Source organism: Macaca mulatta, chromosome 2 (assembly GCF_049350105.2).
Source record: "Macaca mulatta isolate MMU2019108-1 chromosome 2, T2T-MMU8v2.0, whole genome shotgun sequence".
Classification (NCBI taxonomy): Eukaryota; Metazoa; Chordata; class Mammalia; order Primates; family Cercopithecidae; genus Macaca; species Macaca mulatta.
The window spans coordinates 131,004,188-131,026,732 of NC_133407.1; the positions used below are offsets into that span (position 1 = coordinate 131,004,188).

At 38.1% G+C, this 22,545-nt stretch overlaps 1 protein-coding gene across 2 annotated transcripts in view; it reads right to left on the reverse strand.

Moving 5' to 3' along the window:
- The window catches only part of SUCLG2 (succinate-CoA ligase GDP-forming subunit beta), a 277,798-nt gene that overhangs the window by 85,859 nt on the left and 169,394 nt on the right, over positions 1–22,545 (reverse strand). For both annotated transcript variants that reach the window (XM_015130405.3, NM_001261121.1), the window contains 2 exon segments: positions 22,188–22,349; positions 19,843–19,985 (listed from right to left, as the gene is read on the reverse strand). In XM_015130405.3, coding sequence (XP_014985891.1) covers positions 19,843–19,985; positions 22,188–22,349 — 305 coding nt within the window.

The following is a 22,545-nucleotide window of genomic DNA, read 5'->3' on the forward strand; positions in this document are numbered from 1 at the left end:
CCTGAAATACTGCCTGGAAGGATAACATTATTGATGTTGATGTACAAAAGCCCATTTAAAGCCACAGAATTTGACTATTCCTTCCCTTTCCTTCTCCCTCTCTCTCTCTCACACACACACACAAGCTAATTTTGCCTATCTGCTTAATAAACTTTCAATGGGATTCAATTTATGTGTAACTAATTAATAAGCACAATGTTAACCATTAATGTTTTATATGTTGATTCTGAGAAACCAAGAGTCAGGCCCACATTCATGTAATACAGCTGTCCCTAACCCCCAAGCCATGGACCAGTACTGGTGGTGTGGCAAGCAAGCGAAGCTTCATCTGTATGTACGGCTGCTCCCCATGGCTCGCATTACCACCTGAGTTCCGCCTCCTGTCAGATCGGTGGCAGGATTAGATTCTCATGAGCATGAACCCTATTGTGAACTGTGCATGTGAGGGATCAAGGTTGTGCACTCCTTTTGAGAATCTAATGCCTGATGATCTGTTATTCTCTTCCTCACCCCCAAATGGGACAATCTGGTAGGAAAACAAGCTCAAGGCATCCACTGATTCTACATTATGGTGAGCTGTATAATTATTTCATTACATATTACAATCAATAATAATAGAAATAAAGTGCACAATAAATGTAATGCACTCAAATCATCCCCCAATCACCACCTCTTCCCCTGAAACCTCGCACCCTTGGACCCTCACTCAGTAGAAAAACTGTCTTCCATGAAACCAGTCCCTGGTGCCAAAATGGTTGGGAACTAATAATCTAAGATAAGAACTGAATTTGCCTTATAATATTCTCCTAACAATGTAGCTACCAGGCTAGGCAATTCATTAATTCCAATGGCATGAGTTAATAATTCCAGAGACTGCAGCAGTGGAAGCTAACAGGAAAAAATGGAAACTGGTGGATATTTTAAATCAGTGGCATCTACATGATTCCATACTTCGCAAAACCAGGGATAGCTGATTCCAGCTCTGATTCTGGTCTTTTGGAGAAGCCATGAATATTTTCTTGTGATAATCTTGAGGCGGTCTCTACAGCCAGAATAACCATATCTACTGCCCCCTGAAGAACTGTCATGATTCTTGAATCTACAGATATATGTAAACTCTCCTTGTATCTATCTGCACCGGCCTCCCATATGCTCAGGGTATCACTCTCTGTATCACTCCTTCTCAAAGTGGCCACACCGTGGCATCACCTGGACAGCTTCAAAAGTCCCGATGCCTCACTACCTCCCCCATCCCAAGAAGCTGATTTAATTGCTCTGGAGTAAGGTCTGGGTATATGGAGTACTGAAAACTCCCCTCAGATGCTTCTAATGTGTACAAGCTCCACCATTTGGCTGATTTTTTTTCCCCCTGAAGGCAAATCTAGATCTTAATCATCTCTTGATTCCCAGTGTCCTCTTCACAGCACTTCTCACAATCATTCTGTAATTAGAAAACTGGTGAGAGGCTGGGCGTGGCTGCTCACACCTGTAATCCCAGAACTCTGGGGGGCCGAGGCAGGCAGATAACTGGAATTTGAGGCTGGCGTGGCCAACATGGCAAAACCCCATCTCTACTAAAAATACAAAAATTAGCTGGGCGTGGTGGCAGGTGCCTGTAATCCCAGCTACCTGGGAGGCTGAGGCAGGAGAATCACTTGAACCCGAGAGGCGGAGGTTGCAGTGATCTGAGATCGCGCCACTGTACTCCAGCCTGGGTGACAGAGCAAGACTCTGTCTCAACAAAAAAAAAAAAAGAAAGAAAGAAAACTAGTGGAGGTTTTACTGAGTCTGTCTGCCCCACGACACTGTATGCTCCATACAATCAGGAATTATCTCTCTTTTGTTCACCACATCCCCATTCCTCAAAGAGTAGCAGAAATATGGTACAGAATGAATATTTATTTTGTGGAATAAAAGAAATTAACTGATCTATAGTGAACAAATAAAATAAAAATAACAGCAGCTAGCACTTACACAGACACTGTTTGCCAGAAACTGTTTTAAGAGCTTTACAAATATTAACACATTTATTAATCACAACAAACTTATGATAGGTACTATTATCATGTCTACTTTATAGATGAAGAAACTAAGACACACATAGATTAAGTTCCCCAAGGCCAAGCAGTTAGTGGCAGAGCCACTAGGATTCAAACTTAGGCAGCCTGGCTCTAGAATCCCTTATCAACTAGCTCAACAATGCCTGGCCAGTGGGAGACGCCCCTTAACCGTCCTTTCCATGTAAATGACCACAATACCCATAGCCCTGAAGATGGCCACCACTGCCACAATTTTATGGAATGACAACAAAGTGCCAGACACTGCTGAGCACTTCATGTGTTATTTCCTCTAACACTGGATTAACCCCATTGTACAGACCAAACAAGTGAGGTGAAGAGATTTTGATCAACAAAAAGCCAGAAACTGGCGGAGCAGGAACTGAACAGAACTCTGTCTGTCATTGAAGTGCAAGCTCTCAACCAACATATATTTAATAACCCTTTTGGTTGGATAATTGAATATTAAACAAACGAAAAATCCTAAAAATGGAAAACTAATATGCATGACAAGAATACCCTTCAACAATTCCTTGATCCCTGGTTGTTTTCACTGTTCTCTCTGTATTTTCATTAGCATGTTATATAGTATCATACGTCAAAGTTGCATCATATACACATTTAATTTATGTAAATCCAACTATACAGGCACAGAGACAGAACAAGTAAGTGAGGGGGAAAGAACCAAAATTAACGAGTAAAATCTAGTGGGAGGCTGCAACTGTTATTCCCATTCAAAGTACACAAGTTCCTGAGAAAGAAGGAAGGGAATGAGCTCTACATACCCTCATCGGGTCAGCGTCTCACCATACTATTGGGACTCTTGTGCGTAAAGGCACTAAAACGTATGGGTCACTTAAAGAATTTTCAGTGTTAATGTTGGTAGTAAATATGTTGTGCCTTAAGAACTGTCTTTAGAGCTTCACCCTCATATGGGGTGTAACATCGCTATGCAGTGGCTACAGAGAGCTAGAGATGCCCAGGATCTACAAATGGGAATTAAAAGTAGCTCAAGTCATGTCTTCTCTGGCCCACGCTCTAAGACAGACATGAACATCCAATAACATGATACAACCTTAGAGGTGCAAGAAACAGCAATGGAGTCTCATCTTGATAGTGAACGTATGAAATAAAAGAAAAGCATTCAAATCTCAATTCCCAAATGGTAGTTGATATAAAGACTATTTATCCAATAGCTAGAGAAAGTCACATGCTGATTCTCTGACCACAGAGTAATCTGTAAAGGGAGCTTGTACAAAGAGCCATCAAAGTAAAAAAGAAAACAACAAAAGAAAACATTAAATTCTGTTTTTAAAAAAAGCAGTGATTTTTTTCATTCCTCACACATACCAAGGAAAAACTCATCAAAGACCTTATGTCACCTATCATTATGAATCAATTTTCTTGACCAAACATAAAAGTTGATTCAACATCTCCATCTTGAAACACTCTATTATCATGACATTTGTCAAATACTGAAAGATCTGACCACTGTCCTTCTCCCCAAACAGCACAAGGAACCCAGATAACAAATGAAGGTTGTACTCTGTAACAAGAATAGGCAGGAGACTGAATCACAGCAAAACACTTACAAATCAAGAGGGGGAAAGAAAGCACTGAGAGTGATTAAAGGCACGAAGAGCAGTAATAGGAAAGAAATCTCTTGTGAAAAGAAGCAATTGATGGTAACTTAATGGGGACAAAAATGAATTAGATCTACCTCAATGACTGAGCTCAAGATGAGGTAATTTCATAAAGTTTATAGAAAGTCACTTAAAAATTATACAACTTGCTGTAGTCTACTTTTGGAGAGCAGGAAAATAAAAGTTCTCCATGAGAGAGTTGATCTTTAGAAAAATGCATTCACAAACCACATTGATGAACTCTACCTATTATCTGGTAGATTATCCTTAATTCTCATCTGGGTAGCAAAGTCACTTTAGAACGGATACAGTCCTCTGCGTTTCAGGGAGAGACTTTGACACTGAAATAGAAGAGAATAAAAATCTTCAAATACAAGGGGTTATAAAGTGTATGGGGAAGGAAATAAAAATAAGTGTTAAAAGAGATGAGCTCTGGGCCACCATAGGGCACAAGAGTGTGCTGAGGCAAATTCTCGGTTTGGTAAGAATAGTACTCACGGTATATGAAACAGGACTTTCTGTGTTGTTAGTGACAGAAAATCAACTCTAATTTAAGGGGTTAAAGGGAACCAGTTGGCTTACACCTGGGAAGTATGCTGAAGTAACTCACAGAAATAAGGAGGAGCTACAGAGCTATAGCAGACATTCTAAAATGCAAGCAAACATGAGAATCATCTAGAAGGCATGTTAAAACTCAGATTCCTGGGCCTCACCCCAGAGTTTCTGACTCTGAAGGTCTGGGGTGGAGCCCAAGAATCTGCATTTCTCACAAATTACCAGGTGATGCTGATGCCGCTAGTCCAACCACACTTTTGAAAACCACAGAGTCATGGAAACCTAGGCTAGAGGAACTAAGCCCTAGGATGGAAGGAGTCTCCATCATACAGTTTTGCTCCTGGAGCTTACACAGGCTTTCACCAGCTGGTAGGGAATGTAGCCTCCGGGGCCACATTATTTTCTTTTATGATCCCAGAGGTAGGCAGTCGCTTTCGTGAGGTTCCGGGGAAAAGCCCTGGGGAAGGTTCTAACTAGCTTGAGGGACTTGTGGCCAGAGACCATCCCAGAAAGCAACCTACAATGGCAGGGATGCAGTAAAGCAATTGGCCTGGCCTGGGCAAAAGCTTACTCTGTGAGTAGTAGCTGGGGAAGAGAGGATCCAAGTGAAGACACACAGAGAGAAAGAAGGCATCACATTTTACAGCATCAACAAGAGCAAGGAAGTATTCCCAAAGAGACAAGAGGAAGATTCATAGAAAAGCAGGGTGAGCAAAGAAGAATAGGACAATGCGATTATCACAGCCCATAAGAAAGTTCATTTTGGCATCAAGATGTATAATCAAATTCACTTATAATGCTGTTTTTTACAAACATATATCATCTATACTCATAGAGTGCTGTTTCTTACATAATCGGTGATGATGGATCAATTTTTAAAAATAATTCCCTAACACTCACTAACTTATTATAAAATATAATAATGCAAATTACTAAAAAATTGATCTTCCTCTTGCATGTCATGGCAAGGGTAATTAGCAATAAAAGTTTATAAATGCTTACTCTCAGTATTTGTACTTAACACAAACCTAAAACAGCTCACAAACAGGCACTGGTACATAAACTGGCCTGGGTCCAACAACACACATTCAAGCATTACTGCTCTGGACCACGTGGACCAGGGTCTTGGTCACAACTACTTAACTCATTAAGAAAATGAATGAGCATAGCTGTGTTCCAATACAACTTTATTTGCAAAAACAGGCATTGACCAGGACTTGGCCATGGACTGTAGTTTGTCTGCCCCTACTTTAGAACAGGGCTTTTCAAACTCTAATGTGCAGAGCTCTCACCTGGAGATCCTATGAAAACACAGACTGTGCATTTCTAACAGCTTTAAAATTGTTGTCAACACTGACAGTCCATGGCTGACATTCTGCTTAGTAAGGCTCCACAGACAAATCTCAGTAAACCTAGAGACCGGTATGTGACCTTAAGTATAATACTTGCTCTACACTGGGTTTTTATTGAGCCTTAAAAAGACTGCAGAAAAGACTACATCTGTCATTCAGATACCTACCTTTCTCTGCTGTAAAGAGATTATTACAATCAGAAAAAACTTGATAAGGAAAGCCCCACTGGAACCAATAGCATCAAATATCGGATGGTTTCCTACTTTCTCGAATAGCTCGTAAAGTGACACATAGTAGGTGCTCAAGAAATAACTATTGGCAGGGCATGGTGGCTCATGCCTGTAATCCCAGCACTTTGCAAGGCCGAGGCGGGCGGACCACCTGAGGTCAGGAGTTTGAGACAAGCCTGGCCAACATGGCCCTGTGTCTACTAAAAAAAAAACACCAAAATTAGCTGGACATGATGGCATGCTCCTGTAGTCCCAGCTACTCAGGAGGCTGAGGTAGGAGAATCCCTTGAAACTGGGAGGTGGAGGTTGCAGTGAGCCAAGATCTTGACACTGCACTCCAGCCTGAATGACAGAGTGAGACTATTTCAAGAAGAAGGAAGGAAGGAAGGAAGGAACAAAGGAAGGAAGGGAGGAAGGGAGGGAGGAAGGGAGTGATTATTGATTGCAGGCTGGATGCAGAAATACCAAGCTGTAACCACTAGGAAGAGAAATAGAGTATGCTGATGGGGCTTCAATTTATGTCATATACCTTATTTAAGGTATTTCACACTGTAGGATAAATTGGTGCAACTTTCAATTGGTAGTGCTTTTAAGGATGTACCTGTACAGAAAAACTGAATCGAAGAATTTGTTCTTTCAGTATAAGTACTCTTCATGTTTCTATACTTTTGTATTTTTCACTTTTGCCTCACCCACCCTTCTCATTTGAATACCAAATATCTCTTCTTTGGAATTTGGTCAGCACTGTCAGCATTTGGATTAACTATTTGGTCATTCAGCTTAATGGAGAAGAAGGCTCCACTCATGAAATGCAACTACTGATCACAGGTTATCAAACACAGAAAATAACAGAAATCATCCAAATATGAGGTAACTTTGGTATTTTCTCTCACACCTGCTACCCAAATGCCAACACTTTTGGATCATAATGACACAAGGAAGATTCTAAGTCACTTTTGTCTCCCTCTCAGAGAAATGTGCTGCTTGGGATTAACGAGCAAGTGAAACCTAGAAGGTCAAGGGTTAAAGCTCCAAATGGGTTTTCTACTTGCTGTTTACAATCTTTAGGCCTTTGAGTATTAGAGCAGACACCTAAATGTTTGCTCAAAAACATTCTACTGAGTTCTAATTGAGAAAAAAGGATGTGTCCAGAATACGTACAGATAACAATTAATGAAACAACCCACAGATAAGCTGGAAGAAAAATAATTAACTCGGATTTGTACCAGCTGGCCCTTGGGAATGCTAATATGTGTGTTTGCAGTGCTCCATTTCAGAAGACCTCGAAGGTGGAAATGAAGCATCCTCAGGAGAGGTTCCTGGGTATGCAGATAAAATATCCACGGATATTCAGAAAGGACCTCTAATTGCAAGAGAGTTGCCACCCAAATTAGGGTAAAGTTGCTGTGTAAACTATTTAAGTGGATAAAACTTAAAAAAAAAAATCTGTAATAAAGCAAGCAACATTGCTCAGAACACTCTGGTAGGCCAAGACAAGAGAAAGGAGGACAGCTCTGCTGGGCAGATTCTTTCATTGATAGCATTCATGTCATTGCCCACAAACTCCAACTCCAAATCACGGAACGGCAATGACATTTTTTCCTCTAAGGTCAACTATCAGAGAGGTCTGCTTGGACAAATATATCAGAAATAACAAACACCTGGCATTTTCAAGCCCCCTTTCATTTTTATATTTCAAACTAGCAGATAGCACCAGCAGATATATTACATATTTTTTTTTTATTAGTTACTCACTGGCTTTTAAAATGACACAGGTGAGCAAGACGAGGTGTATTTCACTCACTGCTTTATCCTCAGTGCCTATAAGAATGCCTGGCAGGGATGACACTTAATATATTCTTGTTTGGCTGATGTTTCTAAATAGCTTTTAATCCAGTTTGGTCATTCTGTGATCTGGGGAACTAGTAACTGATTTCACAAAGGGGTCTTTGTAGAGCTGCCCCCTGACATGCTGGAGAACACCCCCTAGTCAAGTCATTCTTGCTGTGTAATGAATCTTGACCTCATGGTTGACACCCTGACATGTACCTATGGCTGAGCTCCTGCCTGGTACTTGAGTCTTTCTAAAACCAAACTTTGGCTTACAGGAGGTTTGCCATGAATGCAGTTTGGCCCCTGCACTACAGTGTGGGGTTGGTGGCACTGGCTATTTGTTAAGAGAATTACCTATATGTTGTTTGAGAATTGCCTCCCTCTGTGTGTGCTCTGGCTATCTTCTAACATGCTGCTTTAGGGTAAGGCCCCCTCCCTGCTGCCACAATCCTTTCTGTACAACCAACCATTTCCTGTACTCATTGCCTCTGGCTGCTGGATGGAACCTCATCCCACTCTCCGCAAAGAGGTCCTTCCTTCCAATGCTTGCCTGACCCTGGTGAACAAGTCCAGTCCTACATTATGGCCCCCACCAGACTGCCCCATTGTATTACAGTCTTGCCAGACACATGGCATTGGCATCTAGCCTGGAAACTGAACCGTTTCAGAAGGGCAACTCATTAACTTATTATGCTTTTCTTCCTGGCTGAGAATATTCAGCTAGATGACTTATATGGAAATTAAAAAACAGGCTGACAATATGAATTTGTTCTGAAAAGATATTTTTGGGGCATCTATCATGTTCTATGTACCATTATAGGGGCTACAGATAATGAAGTATACAATAGTTGAATAAAACAAAAACCATGAATGGGGAGAAAATTCAAGAAAGCTCTATACCTTGGTTATTTTTAAAGAATATGGAGCAAAAAGCAACAAGAAATGTAGGGATGGGGAAGGTGGCAAACAAAATACAATATTTCTGAGCAATTTTACAGAATTTTAAAAAAGAAGTGAATGAATAAAGAGATTATTCAGTGATGAGGACTGTAAATTGTAAAAATCACATGAAAAAGAAAAAGGAGATGGGCACAAATTATCCCCAAGGACACATCTGATGAGGGTTATAAAGATGAAAAAGACACTTAATTTAGAAGTTCACCTGGAGTATGTTACTCCTTTACAAAGACAGAAAGTTTGGTGCGAATGCACAGAGAAACCAGTGGAATCTTAAGAGGGTTTTAGTAAAATAATTCATTTGAGGATTCTGGCAAGAAAGATAATGGAAAAATAAAGGTGAGTTCATTTTCTGACCAGTAGCAAGTCTCATGCTTGAGGCCTCCTAACCCTACTGACCTAAATATACCAGGAAGACATTGAACAGGAAGATCTTAAACTGAATAACCGGGAAGGTGCATTCGGCCACCTCTGGAATGCTTAGGTAGTTTAGCATCCTAGCAACTTGGAGGGACTGTATCAAATATTAATAAATGACTCACCATTAATTCTGAGATAATTAAAACTAACTCAAATTAGAAGTCCACAGAGGTAGTAAATGTATAAAATACATAAAAAATATGTAGCTTGGTCCTGAATTACATTGATTTTCCTTTTTTATTGTTACAAAACTGTTATGTACCCCAAAGCTTTTCTTTTTCCTCTCTAAGTCTTATGGCTTACTGTGAAACAAAGCTCTTCATACTTGTTACTATTATATTTGATTGCTGACTGCATCATACCCCGCTCTAAGCAAATCTGGTTTACAAAGTTTCACATGCTTTTTGAAAGAGATCTGATATATTAGGCTTCTTTAAATAAATATCTAAATAAAAATGTCCATTATTTAATACTGCTAGGAAAATGATGATCAGGAAGACTAACAACATGAGAAGATGTTCATCAGGCAATGATGGATAATGTTGGAAGAAAAATTTCTTAAATTATAGTAGTGGTTGTATTACAGGAATACAATTAGGGAATTTTTAAAAATATCTCACTTTTAGTAGGAAACGTAAATTTGTAAAGGTGAAACAGCGATCATTATCTGATATAAAAAAACTTTCAAAAACATAAAGTGAAGATAACCTAAATTTGTAAGGAAATCATTCTTAACTGAAATGTCGAAAAACTAATTAAAATTTCTTCAAACTTTAATCATTCCATAGCTATAAAGGCAGTATGTCTAAAAAGCCATTACTGGCATATCCTAAAGGTTCTCATAATCATATCCTTCCTTTAGGGGAACAAGTAAACTATGAAAACAAAAGATATTTTACTTTACATTTAGACTAGGGGTTTCTGATTGTCCTTTCTTTAAAAGTGTCTCAGTTTGGCGTTGGGGTGCACGTCTGTAATCCCAGCACTTTAGGAGGCTAAGACAGGCAGACCGCTTGAGCCCAGGAGTTTGAGACTAGACTGGGCAACAAACCCTGTCTCCACAAAAAAAAAAAAATTCAATTAGCCAGGTGCAGTGGCATGCACCTGCAGTCCTAGTGACTCAGGAGGCTGAGGTGGGAGGGTCTCTTCAGCCCCGGAGGCCGAGGCTGCAGTGAGCTGCGATCGCACCACTATACTCCAGCCTGGGTGACAGAATGAGACCTTGTGAAAGAGACAGACAGACAAGAAAAAAGGAAGGAAGGGAGGGAGGGAGGGAGGCAAAAAAGGTGTCTCTATCATACAATCCAAGAAAAGCTGCTCATAATTATCCAAAAAGCTACCCAGGCAATTCTCATTATCCATAGTAGTTATGGTCTATACAGTCACTATAAGCACTGAATTAAAAATAACCATTGTTCTTAGGGGAAAGACACAGTTACATTTTTAGGAGCCTCTAGTCACAATATTTTCATCAGCAGATCAATTCCTACTTTTGTTTTAAGTATGCTTCTGTTTAAGGACACTTTATTTAATATATATCGTTGCTTCTCGTGGCCAAGAGCACTGTAACTCATGCCTGAATGAAGCTTATCTAGCACCTGTATGCTCTCTGTAGGGCACATCACAGACTTCTTACACTTAGGAACGCTAGAAAGCATTCAACACTATGCTTAGGGGCCAACAGTGAAATCATACACACAAAAAAGGAAAAAATGCAAAACACATGGCCATAAATAGACTGCAAAAGGACACGTTTTACAGTATGAAAGCTGAAACAAGAAGGCAGAGGATTGCCTTGTTTGATCTCATTTGGGAACATGTGCATTGGGTGACTAAAATTTTTCGCCACTCTACACATTCCCTTGAATGACCTTGAAAGTGCTGTGGAATTACAAATGACTTTTGGAGTACAAATTAATCTTAGCACACAGGCAAGTTTCAAAATACAGAATAAGCAAATAATGATCAACTATACTAAGAATACTAAGAGAAAACAATGTAGATTAGATTACAGTGAAATTCCTCCAACACTTTAAAAGTATTCCTTGGAAATAAATAAGAATCCTATTAATAACTAGAGGAACATGTCACTTCTGATCCTAATACTCATTTTGCTTTAAACAGACCGGGAGAACTGTTCCCTTTGTGGGAGGGGTGGGGGGGAATACCATCTTTTACTTGAAATTGTACCACGGTACCTTGATTTATGAAATGACAAATTTTAAAAGTCTTAAAACAAGTTTCAGGGGAAACTAAGGAAATCATAGTAAAAAACACTAACGGGCATGAGGTGATTTCAATATACTCTACACAAAAGTATTTCAAGTATACATACTTTATTATAGTGAGACATCAAAATTTATATAAACAAATTTAAAGACAAGAGTCAGGATGCAGGAAAACATGAGTGATGACATATATAAAACTACCCATTCCCTTGATCTCAAACACACACACACACACACACACACACACATACACACACACACACAGAGTCCTGTATTCTAAATCACTGTGAGAGTGATGTAATAATGGAAAACTAGACAAAAAATATGAAATGGCAAGTCATAAAGAGGCATTAAAACTGCTGAATAAAAGAAAAAGATTAAAAAATGCTACCTCTCCTGTTAGTAAAGAATCACAAGACATGAGAAAATAAATGGGCACTCATCTCACTGAAGTTAGCCCTCCACAGGTCCTTCAACTATTATTGAGGTAATTCAGCGATACATGTGAAAACCTTAAAATCTGCATACGTTTTGACCCTTACGCTTCTAGGAATTTATCTTACACGAATAATCCCAGCTTTATGAAAAGTTACGAGTACAAGGAGGTTCACAGCATTATTTTAAATTTGAAACACCCTGAATATAAAATAACAGAGCACTAGGTTAAGTAAACTTGTATATCCAAACCAATAAATACCATTCTACCACTGAAAATGTTATAAAGAACTGTACCAGGACAGCTAAAACAGACATGAAAAAACGAAAGAAAGCAGACTATATAATATTGTCAATTATGTGATACAAGTCTAGTTTTGTCAAGACTAGTGTGTGTATATATATGTTTTTTAAAAAGGTATATATAAATATATATATGTAATCTATCTTATCATTTTCTGTTTTGTTTTTCCTTATTTTAATAATTAGGAAAAGGGACTACTATTTATACAATGCCCTAAAACAAAGACAAAAGACTATTTAGCAAACTACTAAGTCGAGCCAATTTCTTAGGCAAGCCCATATGGACATGTTGCTCGTTTAGGAATGAGACCATCTTTTCTAATTCCTAATTCTCTGACAGTGGGTGGGGCAGCATGGAAGGAGGAAAAAAAGGACTCATAGTATCTGCAATCTCCTGAATCCACGGGGCACATCCCACAAGACTACATCTCACCTCTACTATACAGGAAAGGAATCAGAGACCTTCATAGTCAAAAGGATTTCAGCCTTGTTCTTCTGAATGATTTTCCCAAGTTCACTACCCACATCTAATGATACCTTTACCAGGCTTTATCTGAATTGTAAAGTAACATCTCAAAAATAATAATAGTGCAACTTTCAGATGCCCTGCCACAGAAGATTATTCTTAAGATGCAGAGATTCTTGACATTATTCTTGACCACTATTGATTTTCTTTCTGAGAAATGCACTGTTTTTTAATTGTTGCATTCAATTCCTTCTTTTTTCGATGCAATAACATTAAGGAAAACAACAACCCTAACTCTTCTAATAATTACATATTTTTTCAAACTATATGGCATTATACTTTGATTCATGGTCCATTTCTCTTTAACAGTCTACAAAGGCATCTACACAGACGACTCATAATCAATTCCTGAGCTTGCTGGGACTAATGACAAAATTTACTAAGCCCCAAATCTGTTAAATTCTTTAAGTCACTTACTATAAAACAAACTAGGGTGCATTAAAATCTGGATTTTGAAGACAGAGTAAAGAGTAAAAATCTTATTTTCGATTTGTTTCTGAGGGTATGTCAGTGAGGAGCATGAAAATAGATTTTGAGTGTTCCATTAGGGATGGTTTGAAAATGTGGTAGCTAGCAGATACACTGATCATGTGGAAGATACAAAACCAAATGCAGTCACCAGGACCCACTTATTACTGAGAAGTATTGGCAGGTAAAATGGACAAACGTGAGGTGGGCAAGGAGGGCCAGACATTATTGGAAATTTTAATTAACTGGACATCAGGAAAAGATATGCAAAAATCAACATTTATGAATTCCTGACAGTGGGAAAACTACTGCCAGGGGAAAAAAGAAAAGGGCCCGGAGTGGTAGACGGTTTTCCATCCTCCAGCTTATGCAGAGTGACTGCCCCTAAATAAGGAGCTACTCTAAGTGAAAGTGGAGACTAAATGACCAGCTGCAAATTCATCAACACAAAATTAATTTTATCATTCTTAACAGACTAGACTATCAGGTCAACTACCACTAGAAAGAATGGCTGCCTGGAATTTTAATCTTTTCTACTCTATACGAAAAAAATATATATTTTCAAGCAAGCCTGCAAGAATAGAAATGCAGGGTAGTCGTTTCAAAAATAATGCTCGCATTGTATAAAGTATTGAGCACTGTATTCGAAAATAAATTCCTACAAGAGTTCTATTGCCCTACCAAGAAAACAATCGCTTGCAGATAAGCTATTTCAGCAAATACATGTGGTGTGTAATGAAATGGGTTTTGCTTTGTTACAGTAATTAAAATGGACACCAGACCTGAAGAGTCTCCAAGCAGACAAAGCTAGTTAGGCCTCATAAGTGATCTTAACTCTGCTTGATTTGCAGACATAAACAAAACTTGAGCTATTTCTTGTAAATGCCTATGTTAAAGAAAAACTTAACTTAAGACTAACCAATTGGAAGCAGAAAGTTCTAGTTATCTAACTTATGGTTACATAACTAGAACTTTCCAACAGGATAGACCAAATAAGGCAACAGGATAACTGTAACTAATCCAATATTTTCTTTGCTTTACTTTCGTGACCTATAAAAATCGTCCCTTTACGTTCTTTTGATGGAGCCCTGGAAGCACTTTTGGTTTGGAGCTGCTCAACCTGTGAATCACTGGTTATTCAAATCAACTCTTGACAATTTTATGGCACCTCAGTTTATGTTTAAACAGCTCCGTGCCTCTGTTATAAGCATGTATCTGAAAGAAAACAGGATATTCTTCTTTGTGCTTAAACTCTAAATGTGCAATAATTTAAAAATATGAGACAGCACAAGTAAATCCTAAAATATATTTATTAAAATGTAAGGCATTTGCATATACCTGATACTGAAAATATGGCATGCAGTTTTACTTCTCTGGCTTCACATTCTGAAGTTTCTGAAGCATATACCATAGAGCACAAAAAGAGCTGGCCTCTTCTCAAATTTATAACAAATGATATTTTGTTCTTCTTGCAAACATGAATTTAATCCTCCCTTTATTAAATTGTTTCCTTGGTTGTCTGAGCAGAGAATCATTGTAAGCTACTGAGTCACTTACACCTTCCATCTGCATGTCAATTTCAAAACAACACATGCAGTAACACTGATTATCACTGAACCTGTATCAGACACCTCCCATTTCTGTAGATGTGCATTTATTCTAAATCCAAGTTTTGGAAGTGATAATGGAATGAAACACTCAGAAAATATCAAAAGCTAAAGTTTTCACTGTGCTTTAGAAAGGTTTGCAAGTTGGTACTTAAAACAATGCTTTAGGGTATTATTTTCATGTCTATAGATGAGGCAATAGAAGTTTAAAGAGTATATTCAAATGGCTAACAAATACGTGAAAAGGTGCTCTACCTCATTAGTCATGACAGAAAGGCCATAATGAGATAATGCCTCATACTTAACTGAATGACTAAAATTGAAAAGACTAACGAGTAGCAAAAGTAAAGTAAAAGATAACAAATGCAAAAGAGTATACAGTACATGATTCCAGTGATACTAAGTTTAAAAATAGGCAAAACAAATCTGTGATATTAGAAATTACCTTTGAGGGCCAAGTACAGTGGCTCCTGCCTATAACCCAAGCACTTTGGGAGGCCAAGGCAGGAGGACCCCTTGAGGTCAGGAGTTCGAGACCAGCCTGGGCAACAAGGCAAAACCCCGTCTCTACTAAAAACACAAAAATTAGCCGGGCATGGTGACACATGCCTTTAGTCCCAGCTACTCAGGAGGCTAAAAGTCAGAAGAAAAAAAAAAAAGAAAAAAAGAAAAGAAAAGAAATTACCTTTGGAGAGAAAGCAGGGTAGGAAAATGATGGGGACTACATGAGGAGGCTTCCAGGATCACTGTTATGTTCTATTTCTATTTCTTTTTCTTTTCTTTTTCTTTTTTTTTCAGATGAAGTCTTGCTCTTATCTCCCAGGCGAGAGTGCAATGGTGTGATCTTGGCTCACTGCAACCTCTGCCTCCTGGGTTCAAGCAATTCTCCTGCTGCAGCCTCCTGATTAGCTGGGATTACAGGCGCCTGCAACCACACCCGGCTAATTTTTGTATTTTAAGTAGAGACGGGGTTTCACCATTTTGGCCAGGCTGGTCTCGAACGGCCGACCTCAAGTGATCCGCCCGCCTTGGCCTCCCAAAGTGCTGGGATTACAGCCGTGAGCCACCGCGCCTGGCCATGTTCTATTTCTCGATCTGGCTGGAGGTTAGATGATATGTTCACTTTGTAATAATTCATCAAGCTGTATACTTAAAATTTGTATACTGTTCTATATGTAGATTATACTTTAATAAAAGTTTATTAAATTTTTTAAATGATACTGTCATATGAAATTATTTTCCCTCTAAATGGCAAGTGTGCATGTGTCTCAACTTGTGTAACAAAACAACCCTCTGAGGTTAAGCACTGCTACTATCACCACTTTATAAATGAGGATATCAAGGCACACAGAAGTTAAATAGCGGGCCCAAGGTCCCACAACCAGTAAGTGGTAAAGACAATACTGGAACCCAGGCAGTCTGGCATGAGAATCCCACTAAGAGTCCCTTCCATTCTTCAACTTGTCCTTGGTGCTTAGGTAGCACATTTCTTCATAGATATTTCAAGGGCTTTGAAAATATGACTCAAAGTTGGATCTAAACCAGGAAGTACAATCAAATCCAATGAGGTGCCTTTACTAATGCCAATCATGTACTTTTGCTTTTCAAAACTAGGCCCTCAGAGAGCAAAAGATTTGTTTATCTTTGGCCAACAGAGTTGGGGTCACTGGGGAGATTCGTGCCAAGTGTCCTTTCCTTGTATTCACTTCACAAGATGTTTCGTGTAAGTGAACACAAGGTGTTTTGTGTAAGTGAACGCAAACTTACACAAAAGTTTGTTACATTTGCTACACCTTTGGAATTCTAAGTTCAGAACTAAAATAGAAACCAGGGTATAATTTGGAAAACAAAAACCCAAGGATAACATTGTATACAGTGCTTTTCTTTTAAATGTCTTCAAATTCTTAACAGAAAACCACAAAACCCTACTTCTATTTCCTATTTTATATTATTTTTGCTCTTTATGATTTAAAGAATACTAATGCTTAGAATTAGTGATGAAGACCACCAGCAGAACAAACTCTATTACTTTTCTCTCATCTCAAGCTCAGCTGGAAGATAAGAGAATTATAAAATATTTAATGATACACTTCATATGAATTCAGTTCAGTAAGTGAGTTTATCTTGAAAAGACTCTTGTTTTATTCAGCTTGGTAGAGGAACTTCATTTCATATATATGATAAAAATAATAAGAAACACATTAGTTATAGAGATACTTGTGTTAGGTCCAAGTGAAAATCAGCATTTGGGTTAACAGTCAAGCAAAAGAAGTAACATTTTCTGCTCTATGACTGACATCATGAGTGGAAATATATGTCAACCTGTAATAATTTTATTCAATGACGCTTGTTTACTAATCAACAGAATTATCTTAGACATACTGCAAATAAGCAGTTGTTAACATCAGTTGATAAAAGTTTAACAAAAACTGGTGTTCTGTAATTTTGACTTTCTGTGTATTCAACTAACCAACCATTTTATCTAACAAGACAATCGATACCTTTGAAATAATTAGCTTTGGGCTCTCAGGAACCTCTACTTTTGGGCATGTGGACACGAAATAATTACTGCCAAAAACTACAGCCAGTTTCCTTGCAAAATCACATCAACTCATCTATACTATTTTTTAGGTTCTGTTCTCTAAATTTTGTGAAACGAAGCCAGGATTGAAAATACTCATTACATTTCTATGTTTTTTAACCGGTTTTGAAATTTCAAGATTTGGAAAAAGTACTGTGAGATGAGCTGTGCATTCATTTTCCTGATATAGCATGAGAAAAATAAAATAACTCCCACATACCTTTATCTACCCAAGATGACAGCTAATCTCAAAAAAAAGTTGAAATAATCCAAGCATTTGAAAATATTCCATAAAGTCAAAATTTTGGAAGAGAATAGTTTTTTAAAAAGGAAAAAATGGCTCTGACAGTAATTTTTCCACTCTCCCTCCCCACCCTATAGGTTTTACAAAATTAAAATTTGAGGTGAGGCACTAAGAAAAGCTATTTCAGCGAAATCCTATGATTGCCCTGGTAGATTTCATCTTTCAATGACTCTCTATTATTCTTTGCACAGAGTTTCAGCAGATGCTGGAAGTTCAGTATTTTATTACAGTTGTCTGTCCTCTGGGTACTTTGTGGTTCGAGCAGCTTAAGGAGCTGTCTCTCTCGGTATTTACAGATTTCAATTGGTTTGGGAATCTCTGGGAGGAAAATGATTCTTCCCTTAGAAAGCAGTAGGAAGAAAGAATAAGTGAATTAATACATGATTAGAGAGCCACTGATAGGTATTTCTACCTAACCAATGAAAACAAAGCGCTTATGTAAGTGGAAACATTGTTCTTTTGGCAAATACCTTCCTCATGGCTGGCTGCCTTTGAACTTCAATAACTTTGCTATTCCTGAATGGCACTGGAGAATTGAAAATAAGTGCTAATAATACCTTGCCGTCTGTTTTGTGAGTCAGAAGAAAAGATAAGCAAAAATATAAGGCCACCAACTATTTAAGTCATGAGAAAAACAGACAAGTGTACTACCAATATAAGACAAAATTTTATGCATGCAAAACAAAACAGGCTATTGCCAGTATATTTATTAATGGGAAGCTTCCATATTTAGTTCAGACCACATTTCATTTTTTAAAAATCTGGTATTATTTTCATTTATGATTTTCTTAGTAATGATTCAGATTTCCTACATCTTCAGATACTTTAGTAACCAACTCAATTTATTAGATACTCTAACAATATTGAGAAAATGATTCTCAAATAAAGTTTAGGCCAATTGTGATGGCTCATGCCTGTAATTCCAGTGCTCTGAGAGCCTGAGGTAGGAGGATCACTTGAGGCCAGGAGTTTGAGACCAGCCTGAGCAACATGGCGAGACAAAAAAAAAAAAAATTGGCCAGCCATGGTGGCATGCACCTGTAGTCCTAGCTACTCAAGAGGCTGTGAGGGGAGGATAGCTTGGGTCCAGGAGATCGAGGCTATAGCGAGCTATGATCGCACCATAGCACTATGGTCTAGGTGACAGAATGAGACCCTGTCTCTAAAAAAAGTAATTAAAAAAATAGAGAAAAAGTTTTATATCAAATTGTTGTGGCATATACATACTTCACAGGCCTGTTAAAAGAATGAAATGAAAACCATGTACACTAGTCTTTCAAAATATTTTGGTCTTTCTATGTAATAAGCATCTACCTAAACCACGTTATAGTCAACTGAGTATCTACAGGTAAAACAAAGCATACTGATATTTAACTTGGTTACTAAACTAGCTGATTAAATATTAACTGAATGCCCACACTGCCCCTAGCATGGGTGTGGTAGCTACATTCTAGTCAACTACCCTCAAGTTAAAAAGATGCACATGAAGCAGCAATAGAAACTATGAAACCAGGTACAGTTACTTGCTACTTAGTGCATATGTTACAAACTAATGGTCAGTGATAAAAATTAGAAAGCATACAAAAGAAGGTGGGGCCATTATTTCCCAGTGATATATGATCCTACAACCCTAAGATTTTCCAATATTTGGTAATACCTTCAGCATCTTTATGGAAGGAATCATAGTACACCTTCCCTCTAAATCATGTAAGCATAGGACCAGTCGCTTCTGTGTAAATTACCCAAATAAAGTTCATGCCAACCAATGTTTCAACTGGCACACTGTATTTTTTTTATTTCCTTCCACTTCTCAGGACTGTACACACAACCTCTGAAGTAAGATCCCAGGAGCTATTTATAAGCATTTTACCCAAAATGAGAGTTAAATCATCATGTATTCCAATGCGATATAAGATAGAAGTTGCAGGCTGGGCGCAGTGGCTCATGCCTGTAATCTCAGCACTCTGGGAGGCTGAGGCGGGCAGATCACAAGGTCAGGAGTTCGACCAGCCTGGCCAGCATGGAGAAACCTCGTCTCTACTAAAAATACAAAAATTAGCTGGGCGTGGTGGCATGCACCTGTAATCCCAGCTACTCAAGAGGCTGAGGAAGGAGAATCGCTTGAACCCAGGAGATAGAGGTTTCAGTGAGCCAAGATCGCATGCCACTGTACTTGAGCCTGGGCAACAGAGGGAGACGCCATCTCAAAAAAAAGATAGAAGTTGCATCTGGGGCTGCAAAGTACACATATTGACTTATCAACTCTCACCAGGAAGAACAAGTGAGCTCTTGACGGTAAGAAATTAAACTGACATATAATCTCCCTACAAAAAGACAGGTTACCTTAGGATCAGCTGTGAGCAATTTGAATGCTTGATATACTTGAGCTTCCTTTACGCCACCTCCAAGATCCAAGAAGTTGGCTGGCTTCCCACCATTAAGGAAAATGATATCACAAGTAGCCATGGCTAGCCCAGCACCATTCACTGTGAAATGCAAATGGAACACAAGACAGGCTAAATTTAGCAACATGAAATGGTCCATAAACATTTTCCCTCCCCCATATTGCCAAGAGAGAACTCTGTCATTGCCAGGCCAATTTATGTCCTGTTTGGAATTCCATTAAACCAGATTAGTGCATAGACTTTTAGGATAAAGAATCAGGACGTGTATATGCAAACAATGAAGCAAAAAAGACTTGGGAATGAGGAACAGGATGTATTGGGAAGTTAAATCAATCTGGGAAACAGAAAGAAGGAAGGCTTTAAGTAAGTAACCGATTTGGGCCAGTAGTAAAGAAGGAAGTTTTAGGTTCTGGAAAGTGTAAGCTTAAGAGAATCAGGAGGCAGAGAAACAAGCTATGAGAAGTTGCTAGGGCCTATGAATTACATTCTTTTTAATATACTTTAAGAAACAGTGAATGAAGAATGGAATTCTCTTAATGTTTTGCTTGCTGAGAATACGCTCCTCTGAATGTGGCATCTCTGGGATTGAAGCACAGTGGTCCCAACTTCAGTGGGATTTTATACCTTTCTACACTTAGTACAGTCATGCATGTTTATATAATGTTACCTGGATAAACTTAAAAACAAATGAACAAATGACAGCACAAAAACAATATTCCTATCCCCTTGTTCTTTTTTCAAATTAACATAAGCAATGCTCACTAGCAACCCAATCGTTAAAACTGGAACCAAAATGTGCCAACATCTTAGGAGCCCTTCTTAAGAAAGTAGGTGAAGAGTTTTAACATCAAAATTCTTGTTTTCCAGGGCTAAGTTTTATTGATCAATTACACTTATTTTGCTTCTTAAGCTTAATGATATAAAATTACTTTCCTCAAGACAGAAAAAAAAAATCTCCTGAACACAGCAGAAACTCACAAGGTAAAGTACCCTTCATTTTTCTGACCCTCCAATTCCCTAGAAAAGCCTATGAACTGTGACTAATTAAATTTGGAGTAACTCAAATAAAAATGGTTTATACAGAATCTTAAAACAATTTGAAATGCGTAAATCATAGATTTTGAGGCTGCTACGTGGTCAAACCATGCACATTCCTACAGAGGCTATAAATAATCTGTATTTAATTTGTTTTAAACCCATATACATTTCCCCTTTCTAAATGCCTACAAATATTGAGAGTGCATTAGCTTATCAGGATCAGAATGATGTGAGTGATCTGGTACATTACAGTTATTGCTCCAATACAAAGCAAGAGCTTTTGGTATCACTTATAATTGGATGTCATTTTCTATTGTACTGAACAGCAAACTCTTGGATGAGGTCTTTTCAGTTCTGAATATAATGATATTGTTGGTTTAATGAGCTACAAATCATTTTTATTTTAATTCCATTAAGATTAAGACCTCAGTTTCCAGTACAATGAATTGATTCTACCAGAAACACAGTCTTGTGCAATTAAGTCAGAAGCGTATAAATCTGAGCACTATAAGCTGTGAACAATAATAGAAGCTGTACTGCCTCTATAGCCTCATTCTTATCTCAGCTGGAGAAGCCATTTTCACAAATTTAGATGAGTGTGATGAAATCAATTGTTTTATTAATAAACTAGCATAATGGATTAAACATTTTATCATTTGGTTATCACAGAATCTGAAACTTTAGTAAAGTGATTAAAGTGTATGTCCTCTTCTATTTCCTCTGATAAAGGAATTTTGTTTTAAACCTAAATTTCAGAAGAGTTCTAGCATATTAATACTGAGTTGAGCAGCAAAGGTTCTAATTTTTTACTAAGCAAAGTTTAACTGAGATGTTTTAAGTCAGTAGTTCTCAATTGGGGTGATTTTTGTATACCACAGTCATTTGGAACTGTCTGAAGACTTTCATTTTAATTTATTGATTTACATGGGTTTATCTGTCATCACAACTGGGGGTTGTTACTAGTATCTAGAGGTTAGGATGCTAAACATCTTATGATGTACAGGATAGCAAAGAATTATCCCACCCAAACTCTCAATAGTGCCAGAGTTGAGAAATTCTGCGTTAACCCAGTAACCATTAATCAAAACAAACTTTGAGAAGAAACTTGGATTGTTTTCTACGACCTTTCAGCTACAAAAAAACTTGTATGCTTACTTCTTCTTGGTAAATGACATTTCAGAAATCAAGGGTTCCTAAATTCTATAAAAATCCACAAAGCATTCTTTTGATATAACTGCTTCTTACCAAAGCAGGCAATGTTCCCATCTAGTCCTATGTATTTTAGATCATATTTGGCAGCTTCATTTTCAATGGGCTCATTCTCGGATTTGTCGTCCATAGCAAATATGTCTTTTTGTCGGAATTCTGCGTTGTCATCGAAGTTTATCTTGGCATCAAAACAGACAACTAAATAAAGAAGAAAACAATCATACTTGAATATCTCTTGAGGATCTATAAATTAAGTTCTTCAGGCTGGTAGGCACAAGAGAAGGGAAAGTAAGTGCTGTCATTTTTTTTCTCATGCTACAGGCAGGAGTGGCTACTGTGGCTTTCTTGACCTTTAAATTTTAGGGTTTGGTCCCTGTTGTCAAGGGACTTACGT